This window comes from Emys orbicularis, chromosome 2 (genome assembly GCF_028017835.1).
Source record: "Emys orbicularis isolate rEmyOrb1 chromosome 2, rEmyOrb1.hap1, whole genome shotgun sequence".
Classification (NCBI taxonomy): domain Eukaryota; kingdom Metazoa; phylum Chordata; order Testudines; family Emydidae; genus Emys; species Emys orbicularis.
This window is the reverse complement of record NC_088684.1, coordinates 72,015,806-72,041,084: the sequence shown is the minus strand read 5'-3', so window position 1 is coordinate 72,041,084 and position 25,279 is coordinate 72,015,806. Positions and strand designations below refer to the sequence as shown.

Sequence of the window (25,279 nt, the reverse complement as noted above, 5' to 3'; positions counted from 1 at the left end):
GCTGAATGAAGAGAAAGCAAACTGACTGAACTGCAAATGAACGTGACTGAGAGTTACTTTTGCAATGTTTGTTAAAGTCCTCTCTGCAGAAACAAACATGACAATGTTTTGTGTTAATAAAAAGTGCCAAAAAACCCACAAATTAATATTTAAGGGAAAATGAAAGGAATCTGCAGCTTACACAAGCAGACCCTCTAAAACATATTTCTCTCTCTTGAATTTTGCCACGTATGACTGCTATAATAAAATTTCACACCAGGCACTTTCTCACTTGCCTGAATTACTATGAGAATTGTGGCATGAATTTAAAACATACCACTGTTTTTTAAAAGCGGAGTGTGAAATAGAAAACAAAGTGACAAAATATTATTATACAGCTAGAAGCTATCCCAGCTTTGGCACCACAGTTACAGTTTTAATGGAAGTGTCCTGCTCCTTGCCAGGGAAATGCCACTGCTTCGTGGATCACTTATACAAGTTAAATGCAGCAGAATGTCACCAAATAAAATTTAAACTTGGCACGAAGAAAATCCCAATTCAAAGCCGTCACTGAAAATCATACACCAAGTCTAGAACAATGAAGAGTCTTAAGGCAAAATTTCACTAGCACACCTATATGAAAGATCTCAGTTCAGATAACCTGCTCACCCCATCACACAGATGCAAAACTGGAAGAGCAGAATCTTCCTTTTCATTTGCAGAATAATTCATAAGTGACTGTGATAGTAAATCCTACTCCTCTATCTATCTTAGGGCTTTAGACTGCCTCCCCTCACTGTGCTATCTCCGTGCCTTCCATGTAAAATCATCAGCAAAGTCCCAACTGGATTTCCTGGAGTCTCTGGCGCTTATCCCTTTTTCGTGTAAAAACTTTGCTTGGGGTAGGGTTTTGGGTGGTGGCCTCACAGTTTGGAGTTGGCTGCACTTTGAAGTTACACCTATTTTACCTAAAGTTTAAGTAGGCCTAGCTGATCCCACATACCCCACTTCTGGGACTCAGGGGACAGTCTGCACTACGGGAGTCTGCCCCCACCCCCTTCTGCCACCTCTCCTGAGTTTCAGGGGCTGGGTTTTTATCCACTCAAAGTTCTTTGTTTCAGTTTCCCCCTGGGCCAAACCAGGGGTGTTGAACTCACCATGGTCAGAAGTAAATGGCAAGGGGAATGACACCCGCTTTGTCCCTTCAATTATCGGTAAATGGGTGCATCATAAGGGAGCCCTCCCAGGACACCTTCCTCAGTTTCCCGTTTACAGTGCCCCATCCAAAGGAATATTTTCTCTCACAGCAGCAAATTCAGACCCGTTTATTCATATAAAGGGCCAAAGCCTGCGGATCCCTTCTAGTAAAAACAGTTCCTCTCAAAAACCCAAAATAAAACAAGGTCAGAACACAGCAGCTCTTCAACCCCATTCAACGATCACCCTTCCCAGTTTATGCACTTGAGAGTCATTAACCATTCTGTCCCAGTTCTTTTAGCTCCTATTCCAGGGCCCAACTCTCCAGGCATCCTATCTGAGAGTTCCAAGACTCACTTCCCTCCCACAAGTCTTCTCCCATTGCACCAAGTCAGCTCTCCCATCAGAGAGCTCTCTGCAGTGTTTCACTCTCCCCAGGCCTCCTGGCCTCTGAGTCCTACCCCGGCTCAGGGGAACTTCCCTCCATGATCAGTCCTTTGTTCCTGGGCTCCCCTTGCAGGCCCTCCACTCAGGTCTTCCACCAAAGGGCTCCCTACAGTGTTCTATTCCCATGCCTCCTTGGCTGTAAGCCCCACTGCTGCTCTTCAATTTCCTTCAGGGACAACCCCTTGCTTCTGTGCCCACATTACATGGACCACACTGGTTCTTCCCCTCATTTCTAGGGACCAATGCACCAGCCTTCCTGCAGCCTTGGAAGGATTCCCCAGCTTCAGCCAGTCCTTCAACAGTTCTTCTCAGAACTCATCACCAGCAACTCACAATTACTCCTTTCCTTCTGGTTCCCTTCAACTCTTTTCCTCGGGGATCTCTCTGGTGCACCTTGTCTCTCTCCTCTGTTTTTAGGCAGTTCTCACCTGCCCCTCTTGACTCTTTCAGGCAGCTATCCTTTATGTGGCCCAGGTGCCTCTCAGACCCAACTGATAGGCAACTAGTGAATCAAGGTGAGATGGAGCCTGCTTCCTCTTAATGGGGCCAGTCATCCTACAACAGGATGGCCAACATAAGTTTTGTCTCCATTCCTGTCTACATGCAAACTAACCCATGTCTAAATTAACTGTTATTTAATTTAGACATAATATGTATGTTATACATACAGTAAATGCAGTAACAATCAAATATATAATATTCATAAAAGTTATAGGAGCTCTCACATCGTTCACATGTAGGCAGGGGCTATTGGGGAAAGCGGCTATCAGTGTTGTGTCATTCGTATGGTGGAAAGGCTTTTTCAAACAGGAAGATTTTGTGCAGTGTTTCCTGCATTTCCCTGATCTCCTCTGGAAATTTGTTCCATAGCTGGAGCCTCTCAAACATGTTTATCCCCAGCTTTCACATGCTTCATCCTGGATTTTGTGAGGCATCATAGTGAAATATTAACAAGTTTCCCTCCTTCCTTTTTTATTTATACAAATTTGACATCCATGAAATACATTCTTTATACTCAGAACAGAAAATGACTAATATCCCCCTCCCACCAGGAAATCACATTACAGTGACTGTTCATTAAAAAGTCCATAATTTGTAGATGAATGAATTGTAAATTTAAAATACACATGGTAAGATCCTCTTCCTGACCCATTTCTTTGACCATGTTCCCCCCACAATCTTTGAATTCTTCTCCTGGTTCCTTGTTTTTCTCTGCATATCCTAGCTTCCCATCCTTAACTTTGAAAGCCCTTCACAACTTTGCCCCTCCCTCATTATCTGGTCTTGTCTCTTTCAGGTAATTCAAGGCTATTATTGGTGAAATGGAAATATCCACTTCTCTGCTGCCCGCACAAACTTCTCCATATTTTCTCCCTGTGACGCCAGCAGACCAGGTCATGCCAGAGTGCATTCAGGCCATTCACTTGTGTATTAGTATAGATCAAAGTGATTGGTGAAAGTAGACAAGTATATTTGGTGTTTAGACTTCATAAAACTAATGGGACAGTATTTGCATTGTTTTCTCTTGTCTGTATCCTGTTATGATGCAGCAGCAAACATCTGTGTGTGTGTGTGTGTGTACCCCTGTAATTAATGACCCATCAAAGAAGCCTTGTGCAATGCTAATGAAGGACTTTAACAGAAAAAAAAATGCTAATTTCAAAGCAAATGGCCATTGTGTGTGATGACCGGAGGTCAGACACTCAAAATGCATCCCTCACTCACCTTCATCAAAGGAAAAGCCCACCTGGGTAGTATCACTGTCAGCTTGTTTTCTGTGAGAAGGAGCTAAAAGAAGGGATCCAAGGAAAGATCCTCCATCTCTGGACTGTTTGAACTCTTACAGGAAAGTGCACCAGATGCAAAGCGGAGGTCCCCAGAGATAATCTGCAAACCTTGAAACCTTGGGAGACTGGCAGTTTATTTCATCACTGCCACCATTTGGAATTACAAACCGACTCACCTGTATATATATTTTACCTGCTTTAACCTCTCAATAACTCTCATTTACTTTTCTTAGCTAATATATCTTTAGTTAGTTTACTATAGAATTGGCTGCCAGTGTTGTCTTTGGTAGATCTGGAGTACCAATTGATCTGGAGTAAGTGACTGGTCTCTGGGGCGAGACAGACTAGAGATTCTAAGGGGACTGTATGTGACTTCATGGTAAGACTGGTATATTGATCCAGGAGTTCACATTTGTTACTGGTTTGGTGAAACCTAATTATAGAATGTACCAGCAGTTTGGGGTGTCTGCCCTGAGTAAGGCACTTACAGTTGTGAGCCACTCCAGACAGCATGATACTCCCATGCTGCCCTTTATCTTTAGAATGACTTCCTTGACCTAATCTGGAAGTTGCATAGCTTCTCTGTACCAAGACCTACTTCTGCTGTGATGCTTACTAAATATTAGACTAAATATTAGCTAAATATTACTGAATAAGTTATAGGAGACAAATCTGTGTCAATTAAATAGGGACACACCCAAACTTTTCTGCAGAAGACCGTGATCTTGATATAGATATTGTGCTTTGTAATGATTTAGATTAACGACAATGTAACATGGGAAAGGACATATTACACTGAAGAGAAATACATTAAAATCAGAATGCACATTTTCAGTGATAGCTGTGGTTGTGAAAAGTTTAATGACAATTGTAAAAAGCAAAGTTTAATATATGATGGCTTAGTCTGAAAAGTGAAGTGATGTGCTTAGTGCAGTGATTAGCACTTGGATGAATGAAGCCAATTTCCAACCTTCCCAGTGGAGACCAAGTGCGTCAGGTGAACGAGATTATGCAGGGAAAAGATGACAGCCTTAACGTTTCCTTTTGAATTGTCACCCTATACGCTGTGATTGTTTGGTGGACAAAGTTTTTTTTTTTCCCCCTTAGAGGATTAAGAAGAAACAAATTAGCCATAACCTTTCTGTCTAGCCAGATGCCATGACAAGAAAAGAAAAGAGGAAATATAGGTCTCAATTCTGTCTTCTGAGCCGTACTGCAGATCTCCACAGTTTGAAATAACTCGTGAGTTAGAGGAACTACCAGATGCTTCTATGCTCAATTCTTGTTCAACTTAGGTTAGTCCATCTTCAGAAATTTGCATAAGAGCAGATACGTATGTCCCCCCATGTTTGTTATGTTATGACAAAAAATATGGCTTGACCTACATTAAAAAAAAATCAGATAGGCTTGTGTATGCCACCATCAAGAACAAACAGAATGGACCAAATATACTAAATTCAATTACAGCAAAACTATGATGGAATAACGTACGTTTACGCTTGTAGAGAAGGATTGGCAAGTCCTTCACTTTTCCACAGCAATGGTGGTACAGGGGTTAATGAGTACGTAATGATTAAACTTCATTCAAAACCAGCTTTTCTTCTCCCTCCACGTCCATCATTGGGAAATTCATTGGATAGTGGCTCATTTCTGCTATTAAGTTCTGACTTTGCCCTTTTGTTTCTCAGAACTTCCCTTTAATTATGCCACTGTCACATATAATCACATATTTGCAAGCCCAGGATGATGTTTCAGCTAAAGATTCCCTGGAGGTAGTGGAATCCTTAGATGGCATAAAACTGGCACAGCAAATCTAAGACAGCTCCCTCCACTGCCCGCTAGCACAGGCGGCACATTGGAGATTGGATGGGAAATTTCAGGGAACTGTGCTTCTAGGATCCTCTACACCATAATATCCCCTGGGTGCCATTACAAAATGGAGGAAGTTCCAGAAATTACATTCTTTTAAACACAGAATAATAGAATACATAGATCCTGTGTTTATCAAATGGTTAAAAAAAATGTTATTTATTAATTAATGAAATGTATGTATAAAAGATTCACTTATATGTTGGAGTTACAAGGAAATTACAAAAGCTTTACTTTAAATTGTAGGATTTGGAATAAAATAAGTTGTGATACTTGTGCAAACTCAAAACCCTCATGAGAGAAATGGATCTAAAGCCTTGAACTGAAACATGAATTTCCAGAAGTCTGAAAATGAACTTAGAATGAGAATTTGGAAAGTTTGAGATAAGGTGGCATTTACTTATCTGTTTATTTGAATAGTTAAAGGGCTATTTTTCTTTACACTGAGTTGATGAAAGGACCACAGTATATGCAACATGAACCTTTTAACATTTATTATGTTATTTGGATTCACAATCATACTGAGAGTTTCAGGAACTTTCATCTGAAAACTATTTTCACTATACCTTAAGGCTGTTCTCATTTGTCACCTCATGGTTGCACTCAATAACAACAAAATAATAAGCATCACAGACAGTGTAATGGATGCTGGCAGGAGCAAGTTTAATTTTAACCTTAAGGTATCGTGAAAACAGTTCATATTATTGTGAATCCAAAAGGTACCTAATCGAAGGCACATTTTTCATAGACAAAAAAACAATATTGAATATCACAATTTTGTCAAACCTTATTTACACATGGGACATGCATAGAAAAAGTAGAACAAATGAGACTCAGATTCTTCAAATAACCAAAATCACCAGGTGCGGTCACACATGCAAATTATACTTTCAATGGAAACTAATGAAAGAAGCAGTAAAAAAAAAAAAAAAAAAAAAAAAAGACAACCCTGCCCTGGTGAACTGAGGGCCTGATCCTACACATCCTTGCACCCTGTGCAGTCATTTGCATCTGTGCAAATGCTACAAAATCAGAATGGTACCATTCAGCATTGTTGGTATGCTATGTTGTGCTGTACAATATTCAGTGTGTACGTGTACACACACACACACACAAAGTATGACAGCTTGCAGATCATCAGCTAGTTTTGTAGCCAGGACTGCCAATGTTTCCTAACAAGAGCATACACCATTTATAGTAAAAAACACAGAGGGTTAACAATCACTTTTTATCACTGAGAATATTAATTTCTGTTGCGACTTACAGGTATTGCAGATTTTCAAGCCCTTCAAAAGCATTTCTTGAAATCTTCTTGATTTGGTTGTTATTCAGAAGCCTGTAAATCATACACAAACATTTAATTCTCAATAACAGCAAGTTAGAAAATAATAAAGATCATCTGATTGAACCAAAGTACATTTAAATATTTTACCAACATAATCAGACTATTAAAATACTTTTTAGCATTAAGAAAAACTAGAAGTGCGTGGAACAATTTTTTTTCCAATTAAACCCCTCTCTTCATGGTTGCACTCAATAATCACAAAATAATTAGCATCACAGACAGTGAAATTGATGCTGGCAGGAGCAAGTTTAATTTTAACAACAAACAATTCATACACAAATTATTCACCAAAGCTCTGCACTGCCTGTCTGGTAAATTAAAATTGTAATAATATTTCTGTATTAGAGGGACACTGTTTTCCCTTGAAGTTCACGTGATGGATGAAATCCTGACTCCATTGAAGTCAACAGTAAAATTCTCATTGAGTTCAATGGGACCAGGATTTCATCCAAGGCATTTCCATGAAGGATGGAAATGTATTTTTTCATTCAGGAATCCTGTCTAGGCACAGATCCTTGAACTACACTGAAAGTAAAACTAATCAAGGCAGCTGCATCTGACTGTGTTGGGGAAAATAACCCATTGTGCAGAGCTCAGTATTCCAGCAAGCCCTGCACCATACTAAAACGAAACCGTCCTTTTGAGGAGCATGTCCCACTTAAGCCCTTCATGTGAACAATTCATTTTTGTTGTGTTTTTTTTTCTTGGTGTTACTGTTAAAGTCTGACACCAGAGGCAAGCTGTCAATTTTAGGAAAGAAAATGGTTTAGTCTTCAAAAGTTCAGCAAAAAGTATTAAATTCTTAAAATAAAGAGGGCACTTTTATGCACTTAAGTGAAAAGGTGCATACAACCATTTTTGGTGGATTAAAGATCATAAGGGCACCAGAATATAGATTTTATTCCACCCCTTCCACTTTCCAGATGCAGCTGTGAGAAGAGTTTCCATCTGCTTGGGGTAAATGTGGTCCCACCTCTTCTGTGACTGCCAATCAATCAAAATCTTCGGTCTCATTCCCCAGGGATCACCCCTTGTGTAGTCATTTACACCTGTGCAAAGGGTATGCAAAGCAATACCATGCTATATATGAACCTCACCTTTGGTGTTTCCTAACTTTTTGATGCATGACCATTCAACCTTAATGTTCCCTTGACATATCACAGGGCTATGTTCCATACGCAAGTCAGCTACAGATGAATACTCTATCCCTGTCTTGTACCAGTTTTGAACATCAAATGTCTGAATAGTACGCTCCTTTTGCTATTTCTGATATTCAGTTTTTGTTCTGTACAACCAATAATTTAGGTAAAAAAAGTTCTAGTACTAGTAAAAAAAAAGGTCTATATTACTTTTGAACAAATAAGATGAGTTAATAAATGTTTCAAATGTCTGATATATCTGTGGAGTCATGATTTCCTAGTCATATTTCTCTAGGAATTTGGATAATCCAAAAATAAGCTATATTTTGATCTCTCTTAGGCTTACTTGGAAATGTTTTCATTCATTGCAGAAATGGAATACATTTAAATGATTAACAATTGAATGTGTTTTATAATCAGGGTTTTATTCAAAGTAATTTTTTTCTTAAATATTTCTTTGCTGTAATATTGATATATTATATTTATTACTGGCAATATTTTGGTTATAGTAGTTACATCCTATTTCTAAAGTTTGGTTGGTGTATTGTTCATACACTATCTGTTCAATTTCTGGGTGAGATCTTTTGAGAGAAAGGTGGGAAAATGAGGATGAAAAGTAAAACAATGTTCTCAATAAGGACATAGAAACAGATCTTAAGAGGGCACTTTGGTTTTTAAGGTTTGATAAATAGAGTCTCAAATGATGATTCAAGAGGAAAGACAGACATTCAGAAGTTCATTATGAGTTACATAAATAAGAGTGATTGATGACAGCACCAGTGCTTATCCGTCAAATCACTGAATGAAAACATGAAACCTGAGGGGGCACAGGAAGAGGGCACTGAGCCCTTATAGTTACTCAATACCAGAATAGCAGATTTACACATTTCAAGTCAGACTATCACATTGTAAAGATAGATAATTATTTTACCTGTTCCTAGTTTACTTTTTAATTGGAAAACCAGTGAATTAAATACAATAAAATGTGAGCTAAGAAATGTATCATGCATATTTTACATATCTATGTATCTGAAGGACACCTATCACCAACACTGCAGTATCTGAGCACCTCCCACATATTGAAAAATAGATAAAACATAATGTCAGTCTCTCTCTTTCTTCCTTTCTAGTCTGTAGGACAAATAACTTACTAGGTTATTGTAAGCTTTTAAGTGTGTGTACGCGCACACATGCATATGTGTATAGAATTTTACTAAGAGAAGCTATATTGGAAAAAAAGTGTTTTGAATTTGTTCTGAATGTGGGGAGGTCTGTGATCTTTCTTATTACTTGCCAGAAATGGTTCCATAGACTTGGTCTAGCACCCATGAAACGACCATCTTCTACATTTATGAGCCTTCCCCATTGGTCAACTGTTTCAAAGTTCCAGTGGAATATGGCTAATCAAATCAGAGACTTTGAATATTAAGGTATAGAGAATGAACTGGAGTTTGTATTCTTTATATGGTGCCTTTCATTTTGAAGTTTATGAAGGGACTTTACAAACTTTGTATACAGACCATCCTGCCATTGAAATGCAGCCACTTCTACAGTGAAGCACAGCAAACAGTAATAAATCCAACAGTTTAGGATAAGAAATGAAGAACAATAACATAGCCATAGTGAATTTACATACTGTCAGGGCCGTGCCATGGGCAGCTTGTGTGCACCAGTCAGTTACCAAGTTGCAGATGGAAGTCAAGTAGTGGAGTCAGGGTTGAACTGGATCAGGATACCACAAAGTCAAGATCGGGTAAAAGGTAACAGACAGCAGCCACGTAGCAGAGTTGGAGACAAAGCAGGGTCAGAAGCCAGAGTCTAGGGTCCACAGCAAGGCAAGGCCTGGAGCGGAAGCAAGCAGGCGGTCTGTGCCATTGCTCAGTTAGCCCCCCCATGATGGCTTCCTGGTTTATATACCAGAATAAGCCAACCAGTGGGACGTAGGGGGCTGCCACTCAGGCCAAGCTGGGCTGTACTTCCTGCAATACCTTGCTTCACATGGTCCTCCAGTAGAAACCCACCCTGAGCTACCGATGATGATGCAGTAGCATTGGTGACCCAAGAACCCTCACAGTTCCAGGTTCTAGTCCTGCAGGTTATTATAGGTAGGTACAGAATCATAGAAATGTAGGGCTGGAGAGAACCCTAAGAAGTCATCAGATCCCAGATCCCTGTGCTGAGGCAGGCCAGGTAAACCTAGACCATCCTGACAGGTGTTTGTGTAACCTGTTCTCAAAAAGCTCCAGTGACGGGGATTCCACAATCTCCCTTGGAAGCCTATTCCAGAGCATCATAAGCTCTTCTAAGTTAAAATTTAGCCAAGACACTGAGACTAAAACCTCTACTTTTGGTAGAAATGCTATGGTATCTTTCACGATTTGATGTGGTCAGAGCTTCCATTTTACATCTTGAACAGAAGACTGCACCCTCCAGCAGCACAACACTACCTAGCATTATAGTATGGCATCTGTTCAGGATTGACTGAAAGGAAAGAATGGCTCATAGTACTGAAGTGCTCCTAAAATGTGACATACAGAAGTGCTGACACGAATCATCTTTATTTTTCTAGATCTAATCACATGACATGGGTCAGGGTTACTAAAGACTAACTCCATCACATGGCAAGGGTCAGGATCCACTTACTCCACTGGCTGTTTTTACACAATCCAATGACTGGCCCAACCTGATCCTGTTTAGATAATGCGATTTAACGCAGATCTCAACAAACGGCGACATAATTCCAGCCATGTATAAAGTCAAGCCACATACGGTTTGCAGCGTATACAGCTGCTGAGTCTATTTAAAGTGCCTGCTTAAAACATCAAGGATATCTCTATAAAGAATCACAATTTCTGTGAAGCAGCAATCTCAGCTATGTTCACAGAGGTTTGAAGGAGCAATTAAAGTGTGAAGGGCATCACTGTTTACCATGGTTCAGCCACCTACACAGACCAGTAGAATGATTAATGAAAAAAACAGCCAAGAAGAATGGAATCTAAGTACAAGATGAAAAGTGGCAGAGAAATAAATTACACAAGACCTATTCATGCAGAGTTTGTCTCTTCGGGGGAAAAGGGAGCTGTACTAATACACTGCAAACAGTTGCTGAATATGCAAAACAAATATGGACATTTTTTTCTGCCAAGTATTTCTAATATTTTTTAAAATATAAAACTAAGGCCTGGTCTACACTAGGAGTTTATGTCGAATTTAGCGCCGTTACATCGAATTAACTCTGCACCCGTCCACACAACGAAGCTATTTAGTTCGACATAGAGATCTCTTAAATTCGACTTCTGTACTCCTCCCCAACAAGGGGAGTAGCGCTAAATTCGACATGGCCATGTCCAATTAGGCTAGGTGTGGATGGAAATCGACGGTAATAGCTCCGGGAGCTATCCCACAGTGCACCACTCTGTTGACGCTCTGGACAGCAGTCCGAGCTCGGATGCTCTGACCAGCCACACAGGAAAAGCCCCGGGAAAATTTGAATTCCTTTTCCTGTCTGGGCAGTTTGAATCTCACTTCCTGTTTGGACATCGTGGCGAGCTCAGCAGCACTGGCAACAATGCAGAGCTCTTCAGCAGAGATGGCCATGCAATCTCAGAACAGAAAGAGGGCCCCAGCATGGACTGATTGGGAAGTCTTGGATCTGATCGCTGTGTGGGGCGATGAGTCCGTGCTTTCCGAGCTGCGATCGAAAAAACGGAATGCAAAGATCTACGAGAAGATCTCAAAAGCCATGGCAGAGAGAGGATACAGCCGGGATGCAACGCAGTGCCGCGTGAAAATCAAGGAGCTGAGACAAGGCTATCAGAAGACCAAAGAGGCAAACGGACGCTCCGGATCCCAGCCCCACACATCCCATTTCTACGAGGCACTGCATTCCATCCTAGGTGCGGCCGCCACCACTACCCCACCACTGACCGTGGACTCTGAGGATGGGATATTGTCGACGGCCGGTTCCTCGGAGATGTTAGCGGACGGGGAAGATGAGGAAGGAGATGAGGAGGACGAGGCAGTCGACAGCGCTTACAACGCTGATTTCCCCGACAGCCAGGATCTCTTCATCACCCTTACAGAGATCCCCTACCAACCGTCCCCAGCCGTTAACCCGGACACAGAATCAGGGGAAGGATCAGTCAGTAAGTGTTTTAAACATGTAAACATTTATTTTTAACAGAACAGGAATATTAACAATATTAACAATGGGTTTTTCATGATTAGTTTGCCCTAGGCGCTTAACGTTTCAGTCCTTGGCAGTGCAACTACTGAAAAAAAATCTAACAATGTCCGGTTTAGCATGATTGGTTTGCCCTAGGCGCTCTACTGTTTAGTCCCTGCCAGTGCAGCTACAGTAAAATCCGGTCTATATGTCCGGGGATAGAGCAGAAATCCTCCTGGGACATCTCCACGAAGCTCTCCTGGAGGTAATTGGAAAGCCTTTGCCTCAGGTTCCTGGGGAGAGCGGCCTTATTGGGTCCTCCGTGGTAGGAAACGTTTCCGCGCCAGGAGACAATCAAGTACTCGGGTATCATTGCCTTGCAGAGCATGGCGGCATACGGCCCTGGTCTTTGCAGGCTTTCCCGAAGCATCCTTTCTTTCTCCGTCTCTGAAATCCTCATCAGAGTGATGTCGCTCATGGTGACCTGCTTTGAATTAGGTAGGGGAATGTTAGTATTGGGACTGCTTGCCTGTTCCTTTACAGAACTGTAACCGGCGGTTTACAGCCACGCGGTGGAGGCAGGAGAGGGGCAGCATACAGGGATCTTTCCCTGGGACAGCCGCGAGGGGGTGGGACAGGGGCAGAGTTCATGCTTGCCGGATTGCTGGCAGCAGGGACTGGCATTGCTTTGAACGTGAAAGGAGGCCAGTGCTATTATTAAAGTTTTAAGCAGCCACAAGTCTACAGCTTACCATGTCAGCCTGTTACCCGAATTCCGCTGTCCTGCCACGCTTGTCTGATCTGCACTGCAAGACCCCAGGCACTGATGCGAAGGCCGAAAATTCGACCTTGTCCTGAGTGCGCATGTGATAGGTGCTGTGCATGGTCTTGTTCACAGAGAAAGACTATGTTCTTTGTTCACCAAAAAATTTATCTTTCTGAGGAATTCACTCCCTTTTTCCCATCCCACAGCTGCGACTGTCTCCCGACCTACCCTGGCATCACACTCCCAGAGGCTAGCGCAGATTAGGCGTAGGAAGAAGAGGACACGGGAGGACATGTTCTCGGAACTTATGGGCTGCTCCCGAGCCCAGGCAGCCCAGCAGACCCAGTGGAGGGAGAACTTGTCCCAAATCCACTGATCACACATGGAACGGGAGGAGAGGTGGTGGCAGGAAGACCAGCAGGCGACTCAAACGCTGCTTGGACTAATGAGGGAGCAAACGGACACGCTCCGGCGCCTTGTGGATGTTCTGCAGGACCGGAGGCAGGAGGACAGAGCCCCGCTGCAGTCTATCTCTAACCGCCCCTCCCCGCCACAAAGTCCCATACCCCCCTCACCCAAAGTCCCAAGAAGGAGGGGCGGCAGAGTCCGTGAAAACTCTCACTCCACCCCTGCAGACCGCTCAAGTACCAGAAGGCTGTCATTCCCCAAAATTTGATAAGTCCTTTCCTTCCCGCCTCACCCAAGCCCCCGTCCCAGTTTCATCCCCCAGTTTCATGTGTAGTTGCTAATAAAAAAGACGTTTCTGTTAATTACTGTTTCCATCGTGTTCTTTTAGAGGAGAGTCTGTTTGAAGGGGGGGAAGGGGGTTGGTAATTGGACAGGACAGTCACCTTTACCAGGGTACAGACGCGGGGGCAGGTTCAGCAGCAGGGCACACACACATTGCAGTCACTAGTTACCCTGGTCAGTCTGGGAGGTGGTTTTCATGTTCTGTGTGTGGGGGGGCTATGTGACTTTGTGGCGGGGGAGGGCGGTTAGAGATCATATGCAGCGGTCCTTATCCTGGATCACAGAGCCACGCAGCAGGGGATCTGTAACCGTCCTCCCCCTGCCACAAAGTCACATAGCCCCCACACACAGAGTCCCGAACAGGAGGGGTGGCAGGCTCCGTTGAAACAACCAGTCCACCAGTGCAGAGCCTGTCATTCCTCGAGTTTAGAAGGGTCCTTTGCATCACTACACTACACCCGCTCCCCACCACAGTCTGCGTCCCAGGTTCAACACTTTACCGCGAAAACAGTAATAAAGAAAACGGTGTTCATTAACAAATTTCAAGTGATTTTATTTTTAAACGTGTGTTGGAAGGGGGGGAACGGGGTATGTAACTGGAGAGGATAGTGAACATTCACTGGGTAAAGAAACGGGGCCAGGTTCAGCTTCTCTGTAAACAAACTTAATAGTCACAGGTTACCCTGCTCACTCAGGAACCTAGCTTTCAAAGCCTCCCGGATGCACAGCGCGTCCCGCTGGGCTCTTCTAATCGCCCGGCTGTCTGGCTGGGCGTAATCAGATGCCAGGCTATTTGCCTCAACCTCCCACCCCGCCATAAAGGTCTCCCCCTTGCTCTCACACAGATTGTGGAGCACACAGCAAGCTGCTATAACAATGGGGATATTGGTTTCGCTGAGATCACAGCGAGTCAGTAAGCTTCTCCATCTCCCCTTGAGACGGCCAAAAGCACACTCCACCACCATTCTGCACTTGCTCAGCCGGTAGTTGAACAGTTCTTTTTCAGTGTCTATGGCTCCAGTGTAGGGCTTCATGAGCCAGGGCATTAGCGGGTAGGCTGGGTCCCCAAGGATCACTGTAGGCATCTCCACATCCCCAAGAGTTATTTTGTGGTCTGGGAAGTAAATACCTTCCTGCAGCCGTCTAAACAGATCAGAGTTCCTGAAAACACGAGCGTCATGAACCTTGCCCGGCCATCCGACGTTGATGTTTGTAAAACGTCCCCTATGGTCCACCAGTGCTTGCAGCACCATTGAAAAGTAGCCCTTTCGGTTAATGTACTGGCTGGCCTGGTGGTCCGGTCCCAGGATAGGGATGTGAGTTCCATCTATAGCCCCACCGCAGTTTGGGAATCCCATTGCGGCGAAGCCATCTATGATGACCTCCACGTTTCCCAGGGTCACTACCTTTGAGAGCAGTACCTCAACGATTGCATTGGCTACTTGCATCACAACAACCCCCACGGTAGATTTGCCCAAGCCAAAGTGGTTCGCGACTGACCGGTAGCTGTCTGGCGTTGCAAGCTTCCAGAGGGCTATGGACGCAAGCTTCCAGAGGGCTATGGACACTCGCTTCTGGACACTCAGGGCTGCTCGCATCCGGGTGTCCTTGCGCTTCAGGGCAGGGGACAGCAACTCACAAAGTTCCAGGAAAGTCCCCTTCCGCATGCGAAAGTTTCGCAGCCACTGGGATTCATCCCAGACCTGCAGCACTATGCGGTCCCACCAGTCCGTGCTTGTTTCCCGGGCCCAGAATCGCCGTTCCACAACATCAACATGACCCATTGCCACCATGATATCCTCGGCGCGGGGTCCCGTGCTTTGTGACAGGTCTGTGCCACTCTCAGACTTCAGGTCCTCACCGCGCTGCCGTAGCCTCCTCGCCCGATTTCTCAGCATCTGCCTCTGGGAAAGGTGGATGATAAGGTGCGAGGTGTTGACAACGGCCATAACTGCAGCGATGGTCGCAGCGGGCTCCATGCTTGCAGTGCTGTGGCGTCCGCGCTGTCACTGACCAGAAAAGTGCGCAAACTGATTTCCCGCCGGCGCTTTCAGGGAGGGAGGAAGGGAGTGACGGTTGGATGACGACAGTTACCCAAAACCACCCTCGACACATTTTTTTCCCCAGAAGGCATTGGGGGCTCGACCCAGAATTCCAATGGGCAGCGGGGACTGTGGGAACTGTGGGATAGCTGCCCACAGTGCACCGCTTCCAATGTCGACGCTTGCCCCGTTAGTGTGGACTCACAAAGTCGAATTACTGTCCTTAGTGTGGATACACACGTTCGACTTTGTAATATCGATTCCACATATTCGATTTAAGTAAAATCGAACTACTCTCGTAGTGTAGACATACCCTAAGACAGGGCCAGTGGGAGAGGGGAAGTCTACCCTTGCCATTCCAAAACTCAGCCCCTTGAAGCATCATTCCTTTTTCTTGGTGGTTAGGTTTTGGCATACATTTTTAGCTCTGCATTTTAGAACTAGGACATAGTGGGACAGTAAGGGGGAATTTGCTGAAGTAACAGCCTTCCTTTGGGAATGGGTTGTGTTTCTGCTACTGCTGAAAGAGGGAAAGCTATTGTTCTTGGCTCTTTTTACCCCATCTCTTTCTTTGTCCTTTGGTTCTGAGAGGTTGTTTTCTGTATTTTTCCCTTTAATAATCTTTGCCTGTTGCGAAAGCTAAACAAACTCCCTGTGGACCACCTTCAAAGTGAGATATATGAAGTAAGAGGAGATGCACCTTTTACAGAACATAATGACTTTGAGCAATACAAAGTCACTCGTGATTTTGCAGTACTGCAGAAGCACAAGGGGGCAACTCTGAATTTGACAGCAAAGTCTAATGGAAAGTCTGCATACATTACTCATCCTTTGCATTTTCTTCCTAAAAAAAAATACCTGTATTATTCCTTGAAACAACTGATGACATCACATTCCAGCGTGCAAGCCACTACTTAACTAATGAAGAGGCCTCTCACATATCTACTAGGCCATTCTGCCTCTGTATAACACTAAACTAGGACTCAGGAGACCTGGGATCTATTCCTGTCTTGACTGTTCGGTGTTCTTGGGTAAGTCAGTTCACTGTTCGGGACCTCAGTTTCCATATCTCTAAAATGGGGGTAATGAGATGGCCCTCCTTTGTAAAGTGCTTTGAGATGTACTGATGAAAAGTAATATTATAACAATAAAACACAAAGAAATCAGAAATACATCCTCACTATACCTTATACCACACAAAGGCATGGAGTCTTATTCACCCTGGTCCTGCATATTGTATTGTCATTTACACCAATGAAAAGTAAGTGCAAAACTCTATCAGATTAGCATAATAGCATAGTGTAAATGACAAAGTGTAAATGACTGCACAAGGTGCAAGGCAACAGTTAACCAATCTCATTGTACCCAACTTTCTCCTATGGAGTATGTCCAATCTAGAATATCAGAGGTTTTCTCATCAAAGTGCAGATGATAAATGATTAATGAGAAAGAAAAAAAATAAACCTCTCTCCACTGACTGATAGAGAGAAGAGTGAACAAAAAACAGCTGCAAATCATCAACCAGCAAATCAGAAGGATTTGGAAAATGTGTGTAGAAAGAGACAATGCAATTTTAAATTATAGTTTAGGAACAAAACTTTCATTATAATTCATAGGAATTTACAAGTTCTGTTCTCGCTGGAAATAATGAAAAAAGATCCTAAATGTTACCATGACAGTTCATTTCTAGCAGAAAATTTTCATTATTCATTTGGGCTTTGTTTCAGCATGCTGTAGAGTGAGTTACATGCATACTCCCCATTAACATTAAGAGAAATATGGGTGAAAAATCTCTGCACCACTTTGAAAAAACATCCCCTTGTCTCCAAATCATAAAGAAAAACACAATCACAGTCATGTTTTGTACCAGATCAAAGATTTTCAGTGATCAGCTACTCAAAAGTCTAAACATGACAGCAAACCAATTCGGAAATATCCCCCCAAAATGATATTTCATCCTTTATGGCAGCCAAGCTTATTCTCACCCTCAGAAACATGATTAAACTAATGGTAAACACAGGAACACTTGGATGGGTAGAAAGGTCAAATCTAATGCTGAACATCTGAAAAAACATGTTCAATTCTGATTAGTGTGCAATGAAGCCTACAGCCTACACAAAAAAACCTACGTATTCTCCTTGGAGGTTTATGAAGTGTCTCCAGTGAATTTTTTTTTTTAATGGAAATGACAAAAGCATTGGAAATATTCTTTATTAAACATGCTGATGTGTTTTAGGGTGTGTGTGATCAGATTAATTAGGTTAATGGTGTGATGTTCCATTTGACAAAGTGAGATGAACCGTATGTTTGCACTATTTGCTTGTTTCCATAACTCTACACACCCTGTTATTTTTCTTTCCTGCCCAGGACTTTCTAAAGCTTAAAAAGAAATGCTAGCATCAGCATAGGTTGAAAGAAAGAAAGAGAAAGAGAGAAAGAGAAAGAAATTGCATCTGAGAACAAAGGAACAAATAGTTGCCAAAGAACAGTAAGTAGACCTATGTATTCATGTGTTCCATCCTCAGAGCTGTGTCATTCTGCACCAGGCCAAATATAGCTTATGTACTATGGCTCAGATCAAGCAAAGCAAAGCTGAATTAATGACACATGTGCTTAACATTAAGCATGTGCTTAAGTGCTCTGCTGGATTGAGGCCTATACTGGCCCAAGAGCTGCTTGTTCCTGATCTTAGCTGTTCTATTTCATGGCATACAAACAGAGAAGCAGATAAAGGCAAATACTCTTGCTGACAGGCTGCAATGTAACCCTACCCTTTTGCTGAGCATTCAGACGGACAACACACAAGAACCCAAAAAACAGAGAGAGAGAGAAAACATGCTGTTCCCTTAGCCAGTGACACACAACTCACCCCAGCTTGCTGTAAGCTGGCTCTCTCAAGACTTACTCTGTTCTGCATACTTTGCCTCAGAACCCCTTAGCTGTCCCTCCCTGCTCCTGCAATTTCAGTTCCAACACAGTCCTCCAGGATGAGACCGAAGACTGGTCCAAAAAGGATGGGCAAAGGAATAGCCCAAGAGGAGGGCTGAAGGCTCTTCTGTTTGGGGGCATTTTGTGAATTTTCAGTTGTACCTTCTTGTTGAAGGAAACAAACCTGTGCAGCGAAACCCATTGGTTTTAAAGTCCAATGCCTTTGCCACTCAGTTCACACAGCTCTCAAATAATTACGATTGTTTGTGTGATATTGCCCAAAGTGTGCTAAGAACTCGACACACACAGTCCCTGTCCAGAAGAGTTTACAATCTACATAATCTAATCACAATTGCTCTTTGCTCATTATTTATGAAAACTTCCAAGAATGTTCACTAACTGAACAAAGTTTGTGATTAGAAAGCCAGATTTTCAGTTCCACTCCAGCCCTTTCGCTGTTGTTCAGGCAGCATAACAGGGACAGCAGAGAATTCCCCTGTTGGAAGGGATTGTCAAAGATGGCAGCATCAGCCACCTTTACCCTGCATGGTTTAGGGGACATAGCACGGCTGGGTAGGGAGGGGAATATATTGGACCGCCACTCTGCTGATCCTCAGCTGGTATATGGTCCACAAGGGAACAGCTCCTAGGCTGCCCTAGCTCTTTGAGGGGATCATCCGGCCCTGAGTCATATATTTTAATGAGTTAATTTGAACTGACAAAAAGCACGGGGACTGCATATGTATTTTATCTGGCTGATCTCAGAAATCCAACTACCATTTCTACCTCATAGATGCTCCGGCACTACAAGGGTGATAAGCCGAGTATATACAACTATATATGTATTATTGCATGAGAAACTACTAATTTGTTTCTGAAGAAGTGTAAACTTCATTACAGTGGTTAATTTCCACAATGATTTCATAATTCATGAAACTGCACTCAATAGAAAGGATTCATCTGGTTTTATTATTATTTTCTTTCAAGACAAGGAGTAGTCAAAACACAGACAGACAATGACATCAAATGTTGGCACTCTAATTTCAAAAGTGCACTCAACATGAGAAACTTCTGTTTTCACTTTAAAAGTATTCAGACTTCATAGCATTTGACTCAGACCACATATGGCCAGCACATTTTTCAGTTAACATAGCCTCATTGAATTTCAATAGCTTGACACACACAGTCCCTTGGTTGCAATCAGCAAATTGCCATACATTATGTACAGTAGCATGACAAACAAATTCATATGTGTAAGTCACACCATCAGAAATATTCATCAACCGCTCAGAAACAAAATGAACCAGTTTTCTGGAAAACACTTAACAATGATTGGATAAATGACCTAAATACATCATTCTAAGATTCCGAACACATTAAATGAAGTGCATGTAGATGTATAGAGACATAATTTTAGAGGGACCTTCAATTTTGCAAGTACAATTAACTGGAAGTGGAATTAACAGCAAAGGCAAATGCTAACATTCAGATATTTAATTATCTTATTTCAAATTACACCCACAAAACTGCAGGCTGCTTCTCAATACAATAGCTCAAAAGATCTCAAGCCTGCAGAAGCTGAAAACATTACTAGCAGCTATCATGAGTGCAGTCTCTTCACTGTTTTATAAGCTGTCACAAAGGCTAATAAGGCATTGCAATCACTCCATCTCAGGTAAGCACAATGGGCATTTGAATACCATGTGATACTACATTAACCCACTAGTCAACTTCTCTACAGACACCAGGGAAGTTTGGCCAGTGGAAAGACTGAACATGTAATTCTTAGGGTCAGTGGTAGGATGGTGAGAACCCATTAGCCCTATAAGAAACCACAGGGGCTCAGAAGGAATTGTAAAAGGGGAAAGAGACCTATATGTGGGCCATGGTAACTAACATGTAAACAGCTTGAAATAAAGTTTTGCCTCTACTCTGCCCACCTAACTGAGCTGGGATTTATTTAAAGACTCTAAAGCTCACAGTTGATTTTATTCAGTGGCAATTATGTTCCTCGCTCTGATGTGCTTGTCAAGGAGTGACACTCCTAATTCCTTCTAACTACTAGAGGAGCAAGCATCTGCTCCTTGGTTCCTCTTCTACTCAGAGTTGGATGATTTGGGAGAGGGAAAAAAAGGAAGCAAAAGGCATAGAAGACAGCATGCTACATTAGTGCTCCTCAGAGAGGGTGAAGGTGCTGGCCTGTTTCCTGCCTCATTGGTTATTGGTTATAGAAAAGCTATAGGCCAGATTCCGGTATCCTCATGTCGGATAGCACCTTACTCCATACGTCACTAATAGCAATGGGAGCCTGGATTTTGATGTCAGGGAGCTCCTAGTCATAAACTGGCATGGAGATGGCAGTTACAAGATGGTCGTTAAGCTCTCGGATGAGGCAGGAGTGCATTTTCAGCAGCTGTAACTGAACAGTCCTTTTTAGGTTCTGCTCTGCTCATCCCACCTGGGGAGGGGACTAGAAAAACTGATGCAAACATAGCCTGCCTCATACCTCCCATCCAGATTACCGCATCCAGAGGAATCATCTGGGAGCGTTCAAAATCAGTAAATTCATTTAAACGAATCTGGGTGTTGGAATGTCAGGACTCTTATGGAACAACCTAATACTGATTGTCCAGAGCATTGTATTGCAATTGTGGCCCGAGAACTTACCCGATATGACATCGATATCACTGCCTTGAGCAAGACCCGACGAGAGGGGCAGCTCAAGGAACAAGAATCTGGATATATCTTCTTTTGGAAATAAAAACCTGAAGCAGAATGTCGAACTCATGGAGTTGAATTTGGCATCAAAACTGAACTTGTCAACCAACTTCACAAGCTCCCTATTGGAATTAACTAACACCTTAAGACTCTTTGATTGAACCTTGCAGCAAACCAATATGCTACTGTTATTAGTGTGTATGCCATGACACCCGATGCCGATGAGATGCTAAAGAAGAATTGTACACCAGCTTTCATCAAGTCCTCTCTGGTATACCAGTGATGGATCAGCTCATCCTTCTGGGTGACTTTAATGATAGAGTAGGATGGGACTCAAAATATGGAAGGGAATCATTGGCAAGGAATGTATAGGAAAAATCAATTAAAATGGCATCCTCCTCCTGACCAAAGGTGCAGAATGTGAACTTGTTGACACTATCACCTTGTTCCACCAGCTAAACAAATGCAACACATCATTGCAACATCTATGATCCAAGCACTGGCATCTGATTGACTACATCATTGTCCAGGCCCAGGATTGCAAAGATGTCCTCATTCTTCAAACCATGACTGGAAATGATGACTGCTGGACTGATCATCACCACACTATCCCCTAAACAGCTGCAATGGAAATGATGTGGGCAGAAAGTTAACTTAGAGGCCCGCAAGGTTCCAACAAAGCATGACCCCTTCTGCCAATGCCTCAGCAAAAAAATGATAAATATCAAAGAAAGTCAACCGGAATGTGTCAGCAGCACCTGGGATGCCCTCAAATCTATCATCCTCAGTACCTGTGAAGACATGCTTGGGTTCTCTACCAGAAAACATCAGGACTGGTTTGATGAAAATCATCAGGAGATACAAGACTTGATCAATCAGAAACATAAGGCCTTTTGTGTCTGGCAGAATGACATCAGCTCTGTGCAAAAGAAGTCAACTCACCAATAAGCAAAGGCAGAGGTCCAAAAAAGAATATGTGACATGAAGAACAGATGGTGGCTGGATAAATCAAATGAGATTTCAACTTCTTGCTGAATCCCACGATATACATGGATTCTTTAACACCGTTAAAACAATTTATGTTTTATGTTCTGAGGGCCATCCTCCCCCGACATCTAAGGATGGAGGGGAGTTGATCAAAAAAATGGAAGCTGTCAACACATGCTGGAAGGAACACTTCATTAGAACTCCTCAATCAGGATTCTGCTGTTGATGACAGTGTCTCCACCTTCATCCCACACCACCTGATCAGATACATACTCAGAATACCTCCAAACCTGGAAGAAGTGTGGAGAGCTATTAAGAAGATGGAGAATTAACAAGGCATCTGGGGTCGATGGAATCCCTGCAGAAATTTACAAGCAGAAGAACTCACCTCACAGCTACATACTCTTGTTCTGAAAATCTGGATCCATGAGAAAATCCCAGATGAACTTAGATGCTATGACTGCGCGCTTCCCATATCTTGGAAGCCATGTCTCACAAACAGCTGATACTGATGAAGAAATCCAGTGCAGGCTCAATGGGGAAGCTGAGCTTTTGGACACCTGATAAAGAGGGTGTCTGAAGATTGCGACATCAGAACCAAAACCAAACTCATGGTGTATAAAGCTGTTGTGATCCCCACCTAGGGTGACCAGATGTCACGTTTTTAAAGGGACAGTCCCGTTTTTGGGGACTTTTTCTTATATAGGCACCTATTACCCCCCACCCCGTCCCGTTTTTTCACAGTTCCTATCTGGTCACCCTATCCCACCCTACTGTATGGGGATGAAATGTGGACAACATGCAGGAGACATCTTAAAGCACTGAAATAGTATCATCAATGCTTTATATGCAAGATTCTCCTAAACAAATGGGAGGATAGCTGTATTAATATCAGCGTCCTCTCAAAAGCCAATATCACAAGCATTGAGACTATGATTATTTATCATCAACTCTGCAGGGCACGCCATGTCGTCCGGATGCCTGCTTTCACACTGCCAAAACAAGTCTTTTACTCTAAACTCAGCCAAGGAAAATGCACAAGAGGAGGGTAGAAAAAAATGGTACAGGGACGTCAACTAGGCTAATATGAGGAAATGCAACATTGACAACAACTTTTGGGAATGTATAACCCAGGACCAACAACAATGGAGGAACTGCTTGAGGCAGAAAACTCAGCACTTTGAGAATCAAATGTCTACATATAACGGAAAAATGGAAGCAATAGAAAGAGCATGCTATGGCCCGAACCACTACCCCAGGTTCACCTGCCCTGCTCGGAAACGCATGTCTGCAATGTGGCAGAGTCTGTGGCTCCAGTATAGAGGCCTTATCAGCCATCAGATAATTTGAAATGGACAATCCATGAAAGACAATCATCCTTGACCTTGAGGGATTTCCAGTGATGACAACTCCATAAGTAGTCCAATTAAAATCAGTGGAAGTTGGGATGAAGGTGAAGACACTGTCATCAACAGCAGAATCCTGATTGAGGAGTTCTAATGAAGTACTTTAGAAGTTACTACTAAATTGGAATAAGGGTATCAGACTCTGCCCCTACATCATTATTCTATGAGGACATTTTTTTTAATGTGCTAATGCTAGTTTAATGTCCAATCCCTGATAAAAATCAGGTAGCCCCGCTTGCTCTTATCAGTAAGGAAATCTAACTTGAAAGGTGGAAATACATGAAAAGTAGTACCAATTCTTTTAAACCAACTTTTTTTTTTCTAAAATAGCTTTCCTTTAATATGTTGCATGTGTAAAACTTGGCCAATTTTTTTAATGCAACCTCAATGAAGTCAGTAGAGTTATGGGGGTAACTGAGGGCAGATTTTGCCCCAGTATGCAGTAGTGCCATTTATTATGTTTTAATTTATATGAGTTTAGGAAGATGTACGCAGCTCACTACATGGCTCCACCACTTATGAGGAATGTGATCATTTCAAATTTGTGCCAGTGAAACTTTACACCATCCCCAATGGATTTAGTAGTATTCATTTTAGCAGCAATGCAATGGGTTTTCATTTGAAAACCCATTGCTCATAACTCCAAAAAAAATCATCATTCTGAGATATTTCCAATTCTTGGTCTTGGGCAAAAATGAATCTGAAAGATTTGAGCAAAATCTTGCCAGTGCTCGAGTGATGTGAGAATGAAAATCCCAACGAATAAATATCAATCATAATATACAGGAAAAGTGTGATTCACATGTTTGAAGTTAGAAACTATCAAGCCTTCTCCTCCTCCAACATAGGTCTTAAATTCTGTCCAGTGGAATTGTCCAGGGCAGTTAGGCAATTTAGAAAAATTTCAGATTATTCCGCCTCAAATTAGGCTAAATTACAGAGTCCATAACTACTCAGTGAGAGGAAAAATCAGAGAGATTTTTATTGAGCAAAACAAAAGTTCTAAGATTTCAGTTAAAGGAAAAGATGCATCCTTTGCTTGTAACATTTATATTCATTAATATTGGTGGTTTGCAAGGGCAGGAAGTCAGAAGTTTGGAATTCCTCCTAGCTGTGACCAAAATCATAGGTAAAAAGGGTCAGTGAGGCAGTAGTAGCTTCAAAATCAAAGGAGAAGATAAATATATCTATAGCATGGGTGCCTTTTTGCTTTTGTGCTTCATGTGGCTACTTCTTTTAAATATCTCTGTGATCAGCTCTAAGGGGGGGAAAGATAGAAAAACAGAAGCAAACTGAAATCTGCTTAGCAATATAAAGTGCCTCAGGATAGTAAGTCAGGGGTCTACTGTAAAAATACAATGGTTTTGTGGAATGTCCAAATGATCTGTACAATGGTAAGGGGAAGATCACATGAATACACTAGTTCTGAAACCAAAAGTTCCTCTACTGTGTGGCAGATGGTGAATTCTCCACCACCCAAGACATGACTTTGAAATGTTTTCCACAGTAATTTTAAGGTATTGTGCCAACTTTCAAATCTTCCCCTTTGGTTTCCATTCAGACACACACTGCAGATTTACACTTCAAATCCAAGTTGCCAACTATAGCAATACTTCTATTAAGGAAGTCACACAAAATAATATGTATGTGCTTACAGAACAGCCTACCCATGTATTAGTGTTAAATAAACAATTAAGTGAAAGCCCTAAAATAGCCTAGACTGAAAGAACCTGTTCCCTGTTTTCCTGTTCCCA

General features: G+C 42.4%; 1 protein-coding gene across 1 annotated transcript in view; it reads right to left on the bottom strand.

The window, feature by feature from the left end:
- The window catches only part of PXDNL (peroxidasin like), a 317,299-nt gene that overhangs the window by 150,845 nt on the left and 141,175 nt on the right, over positions 1–25,279 (bottom strand). Inside the window, exon 4 of the mRNA XM_065398307.1 lies at positions 6,544–6,615. Coding sequence (XP_065254379.1) covers positions 6,544–6,615 — 72 coding nt within the window. The remainder of the gene's footprint in view (positions 1–6,543; positions 6,616–25,279) is intronic.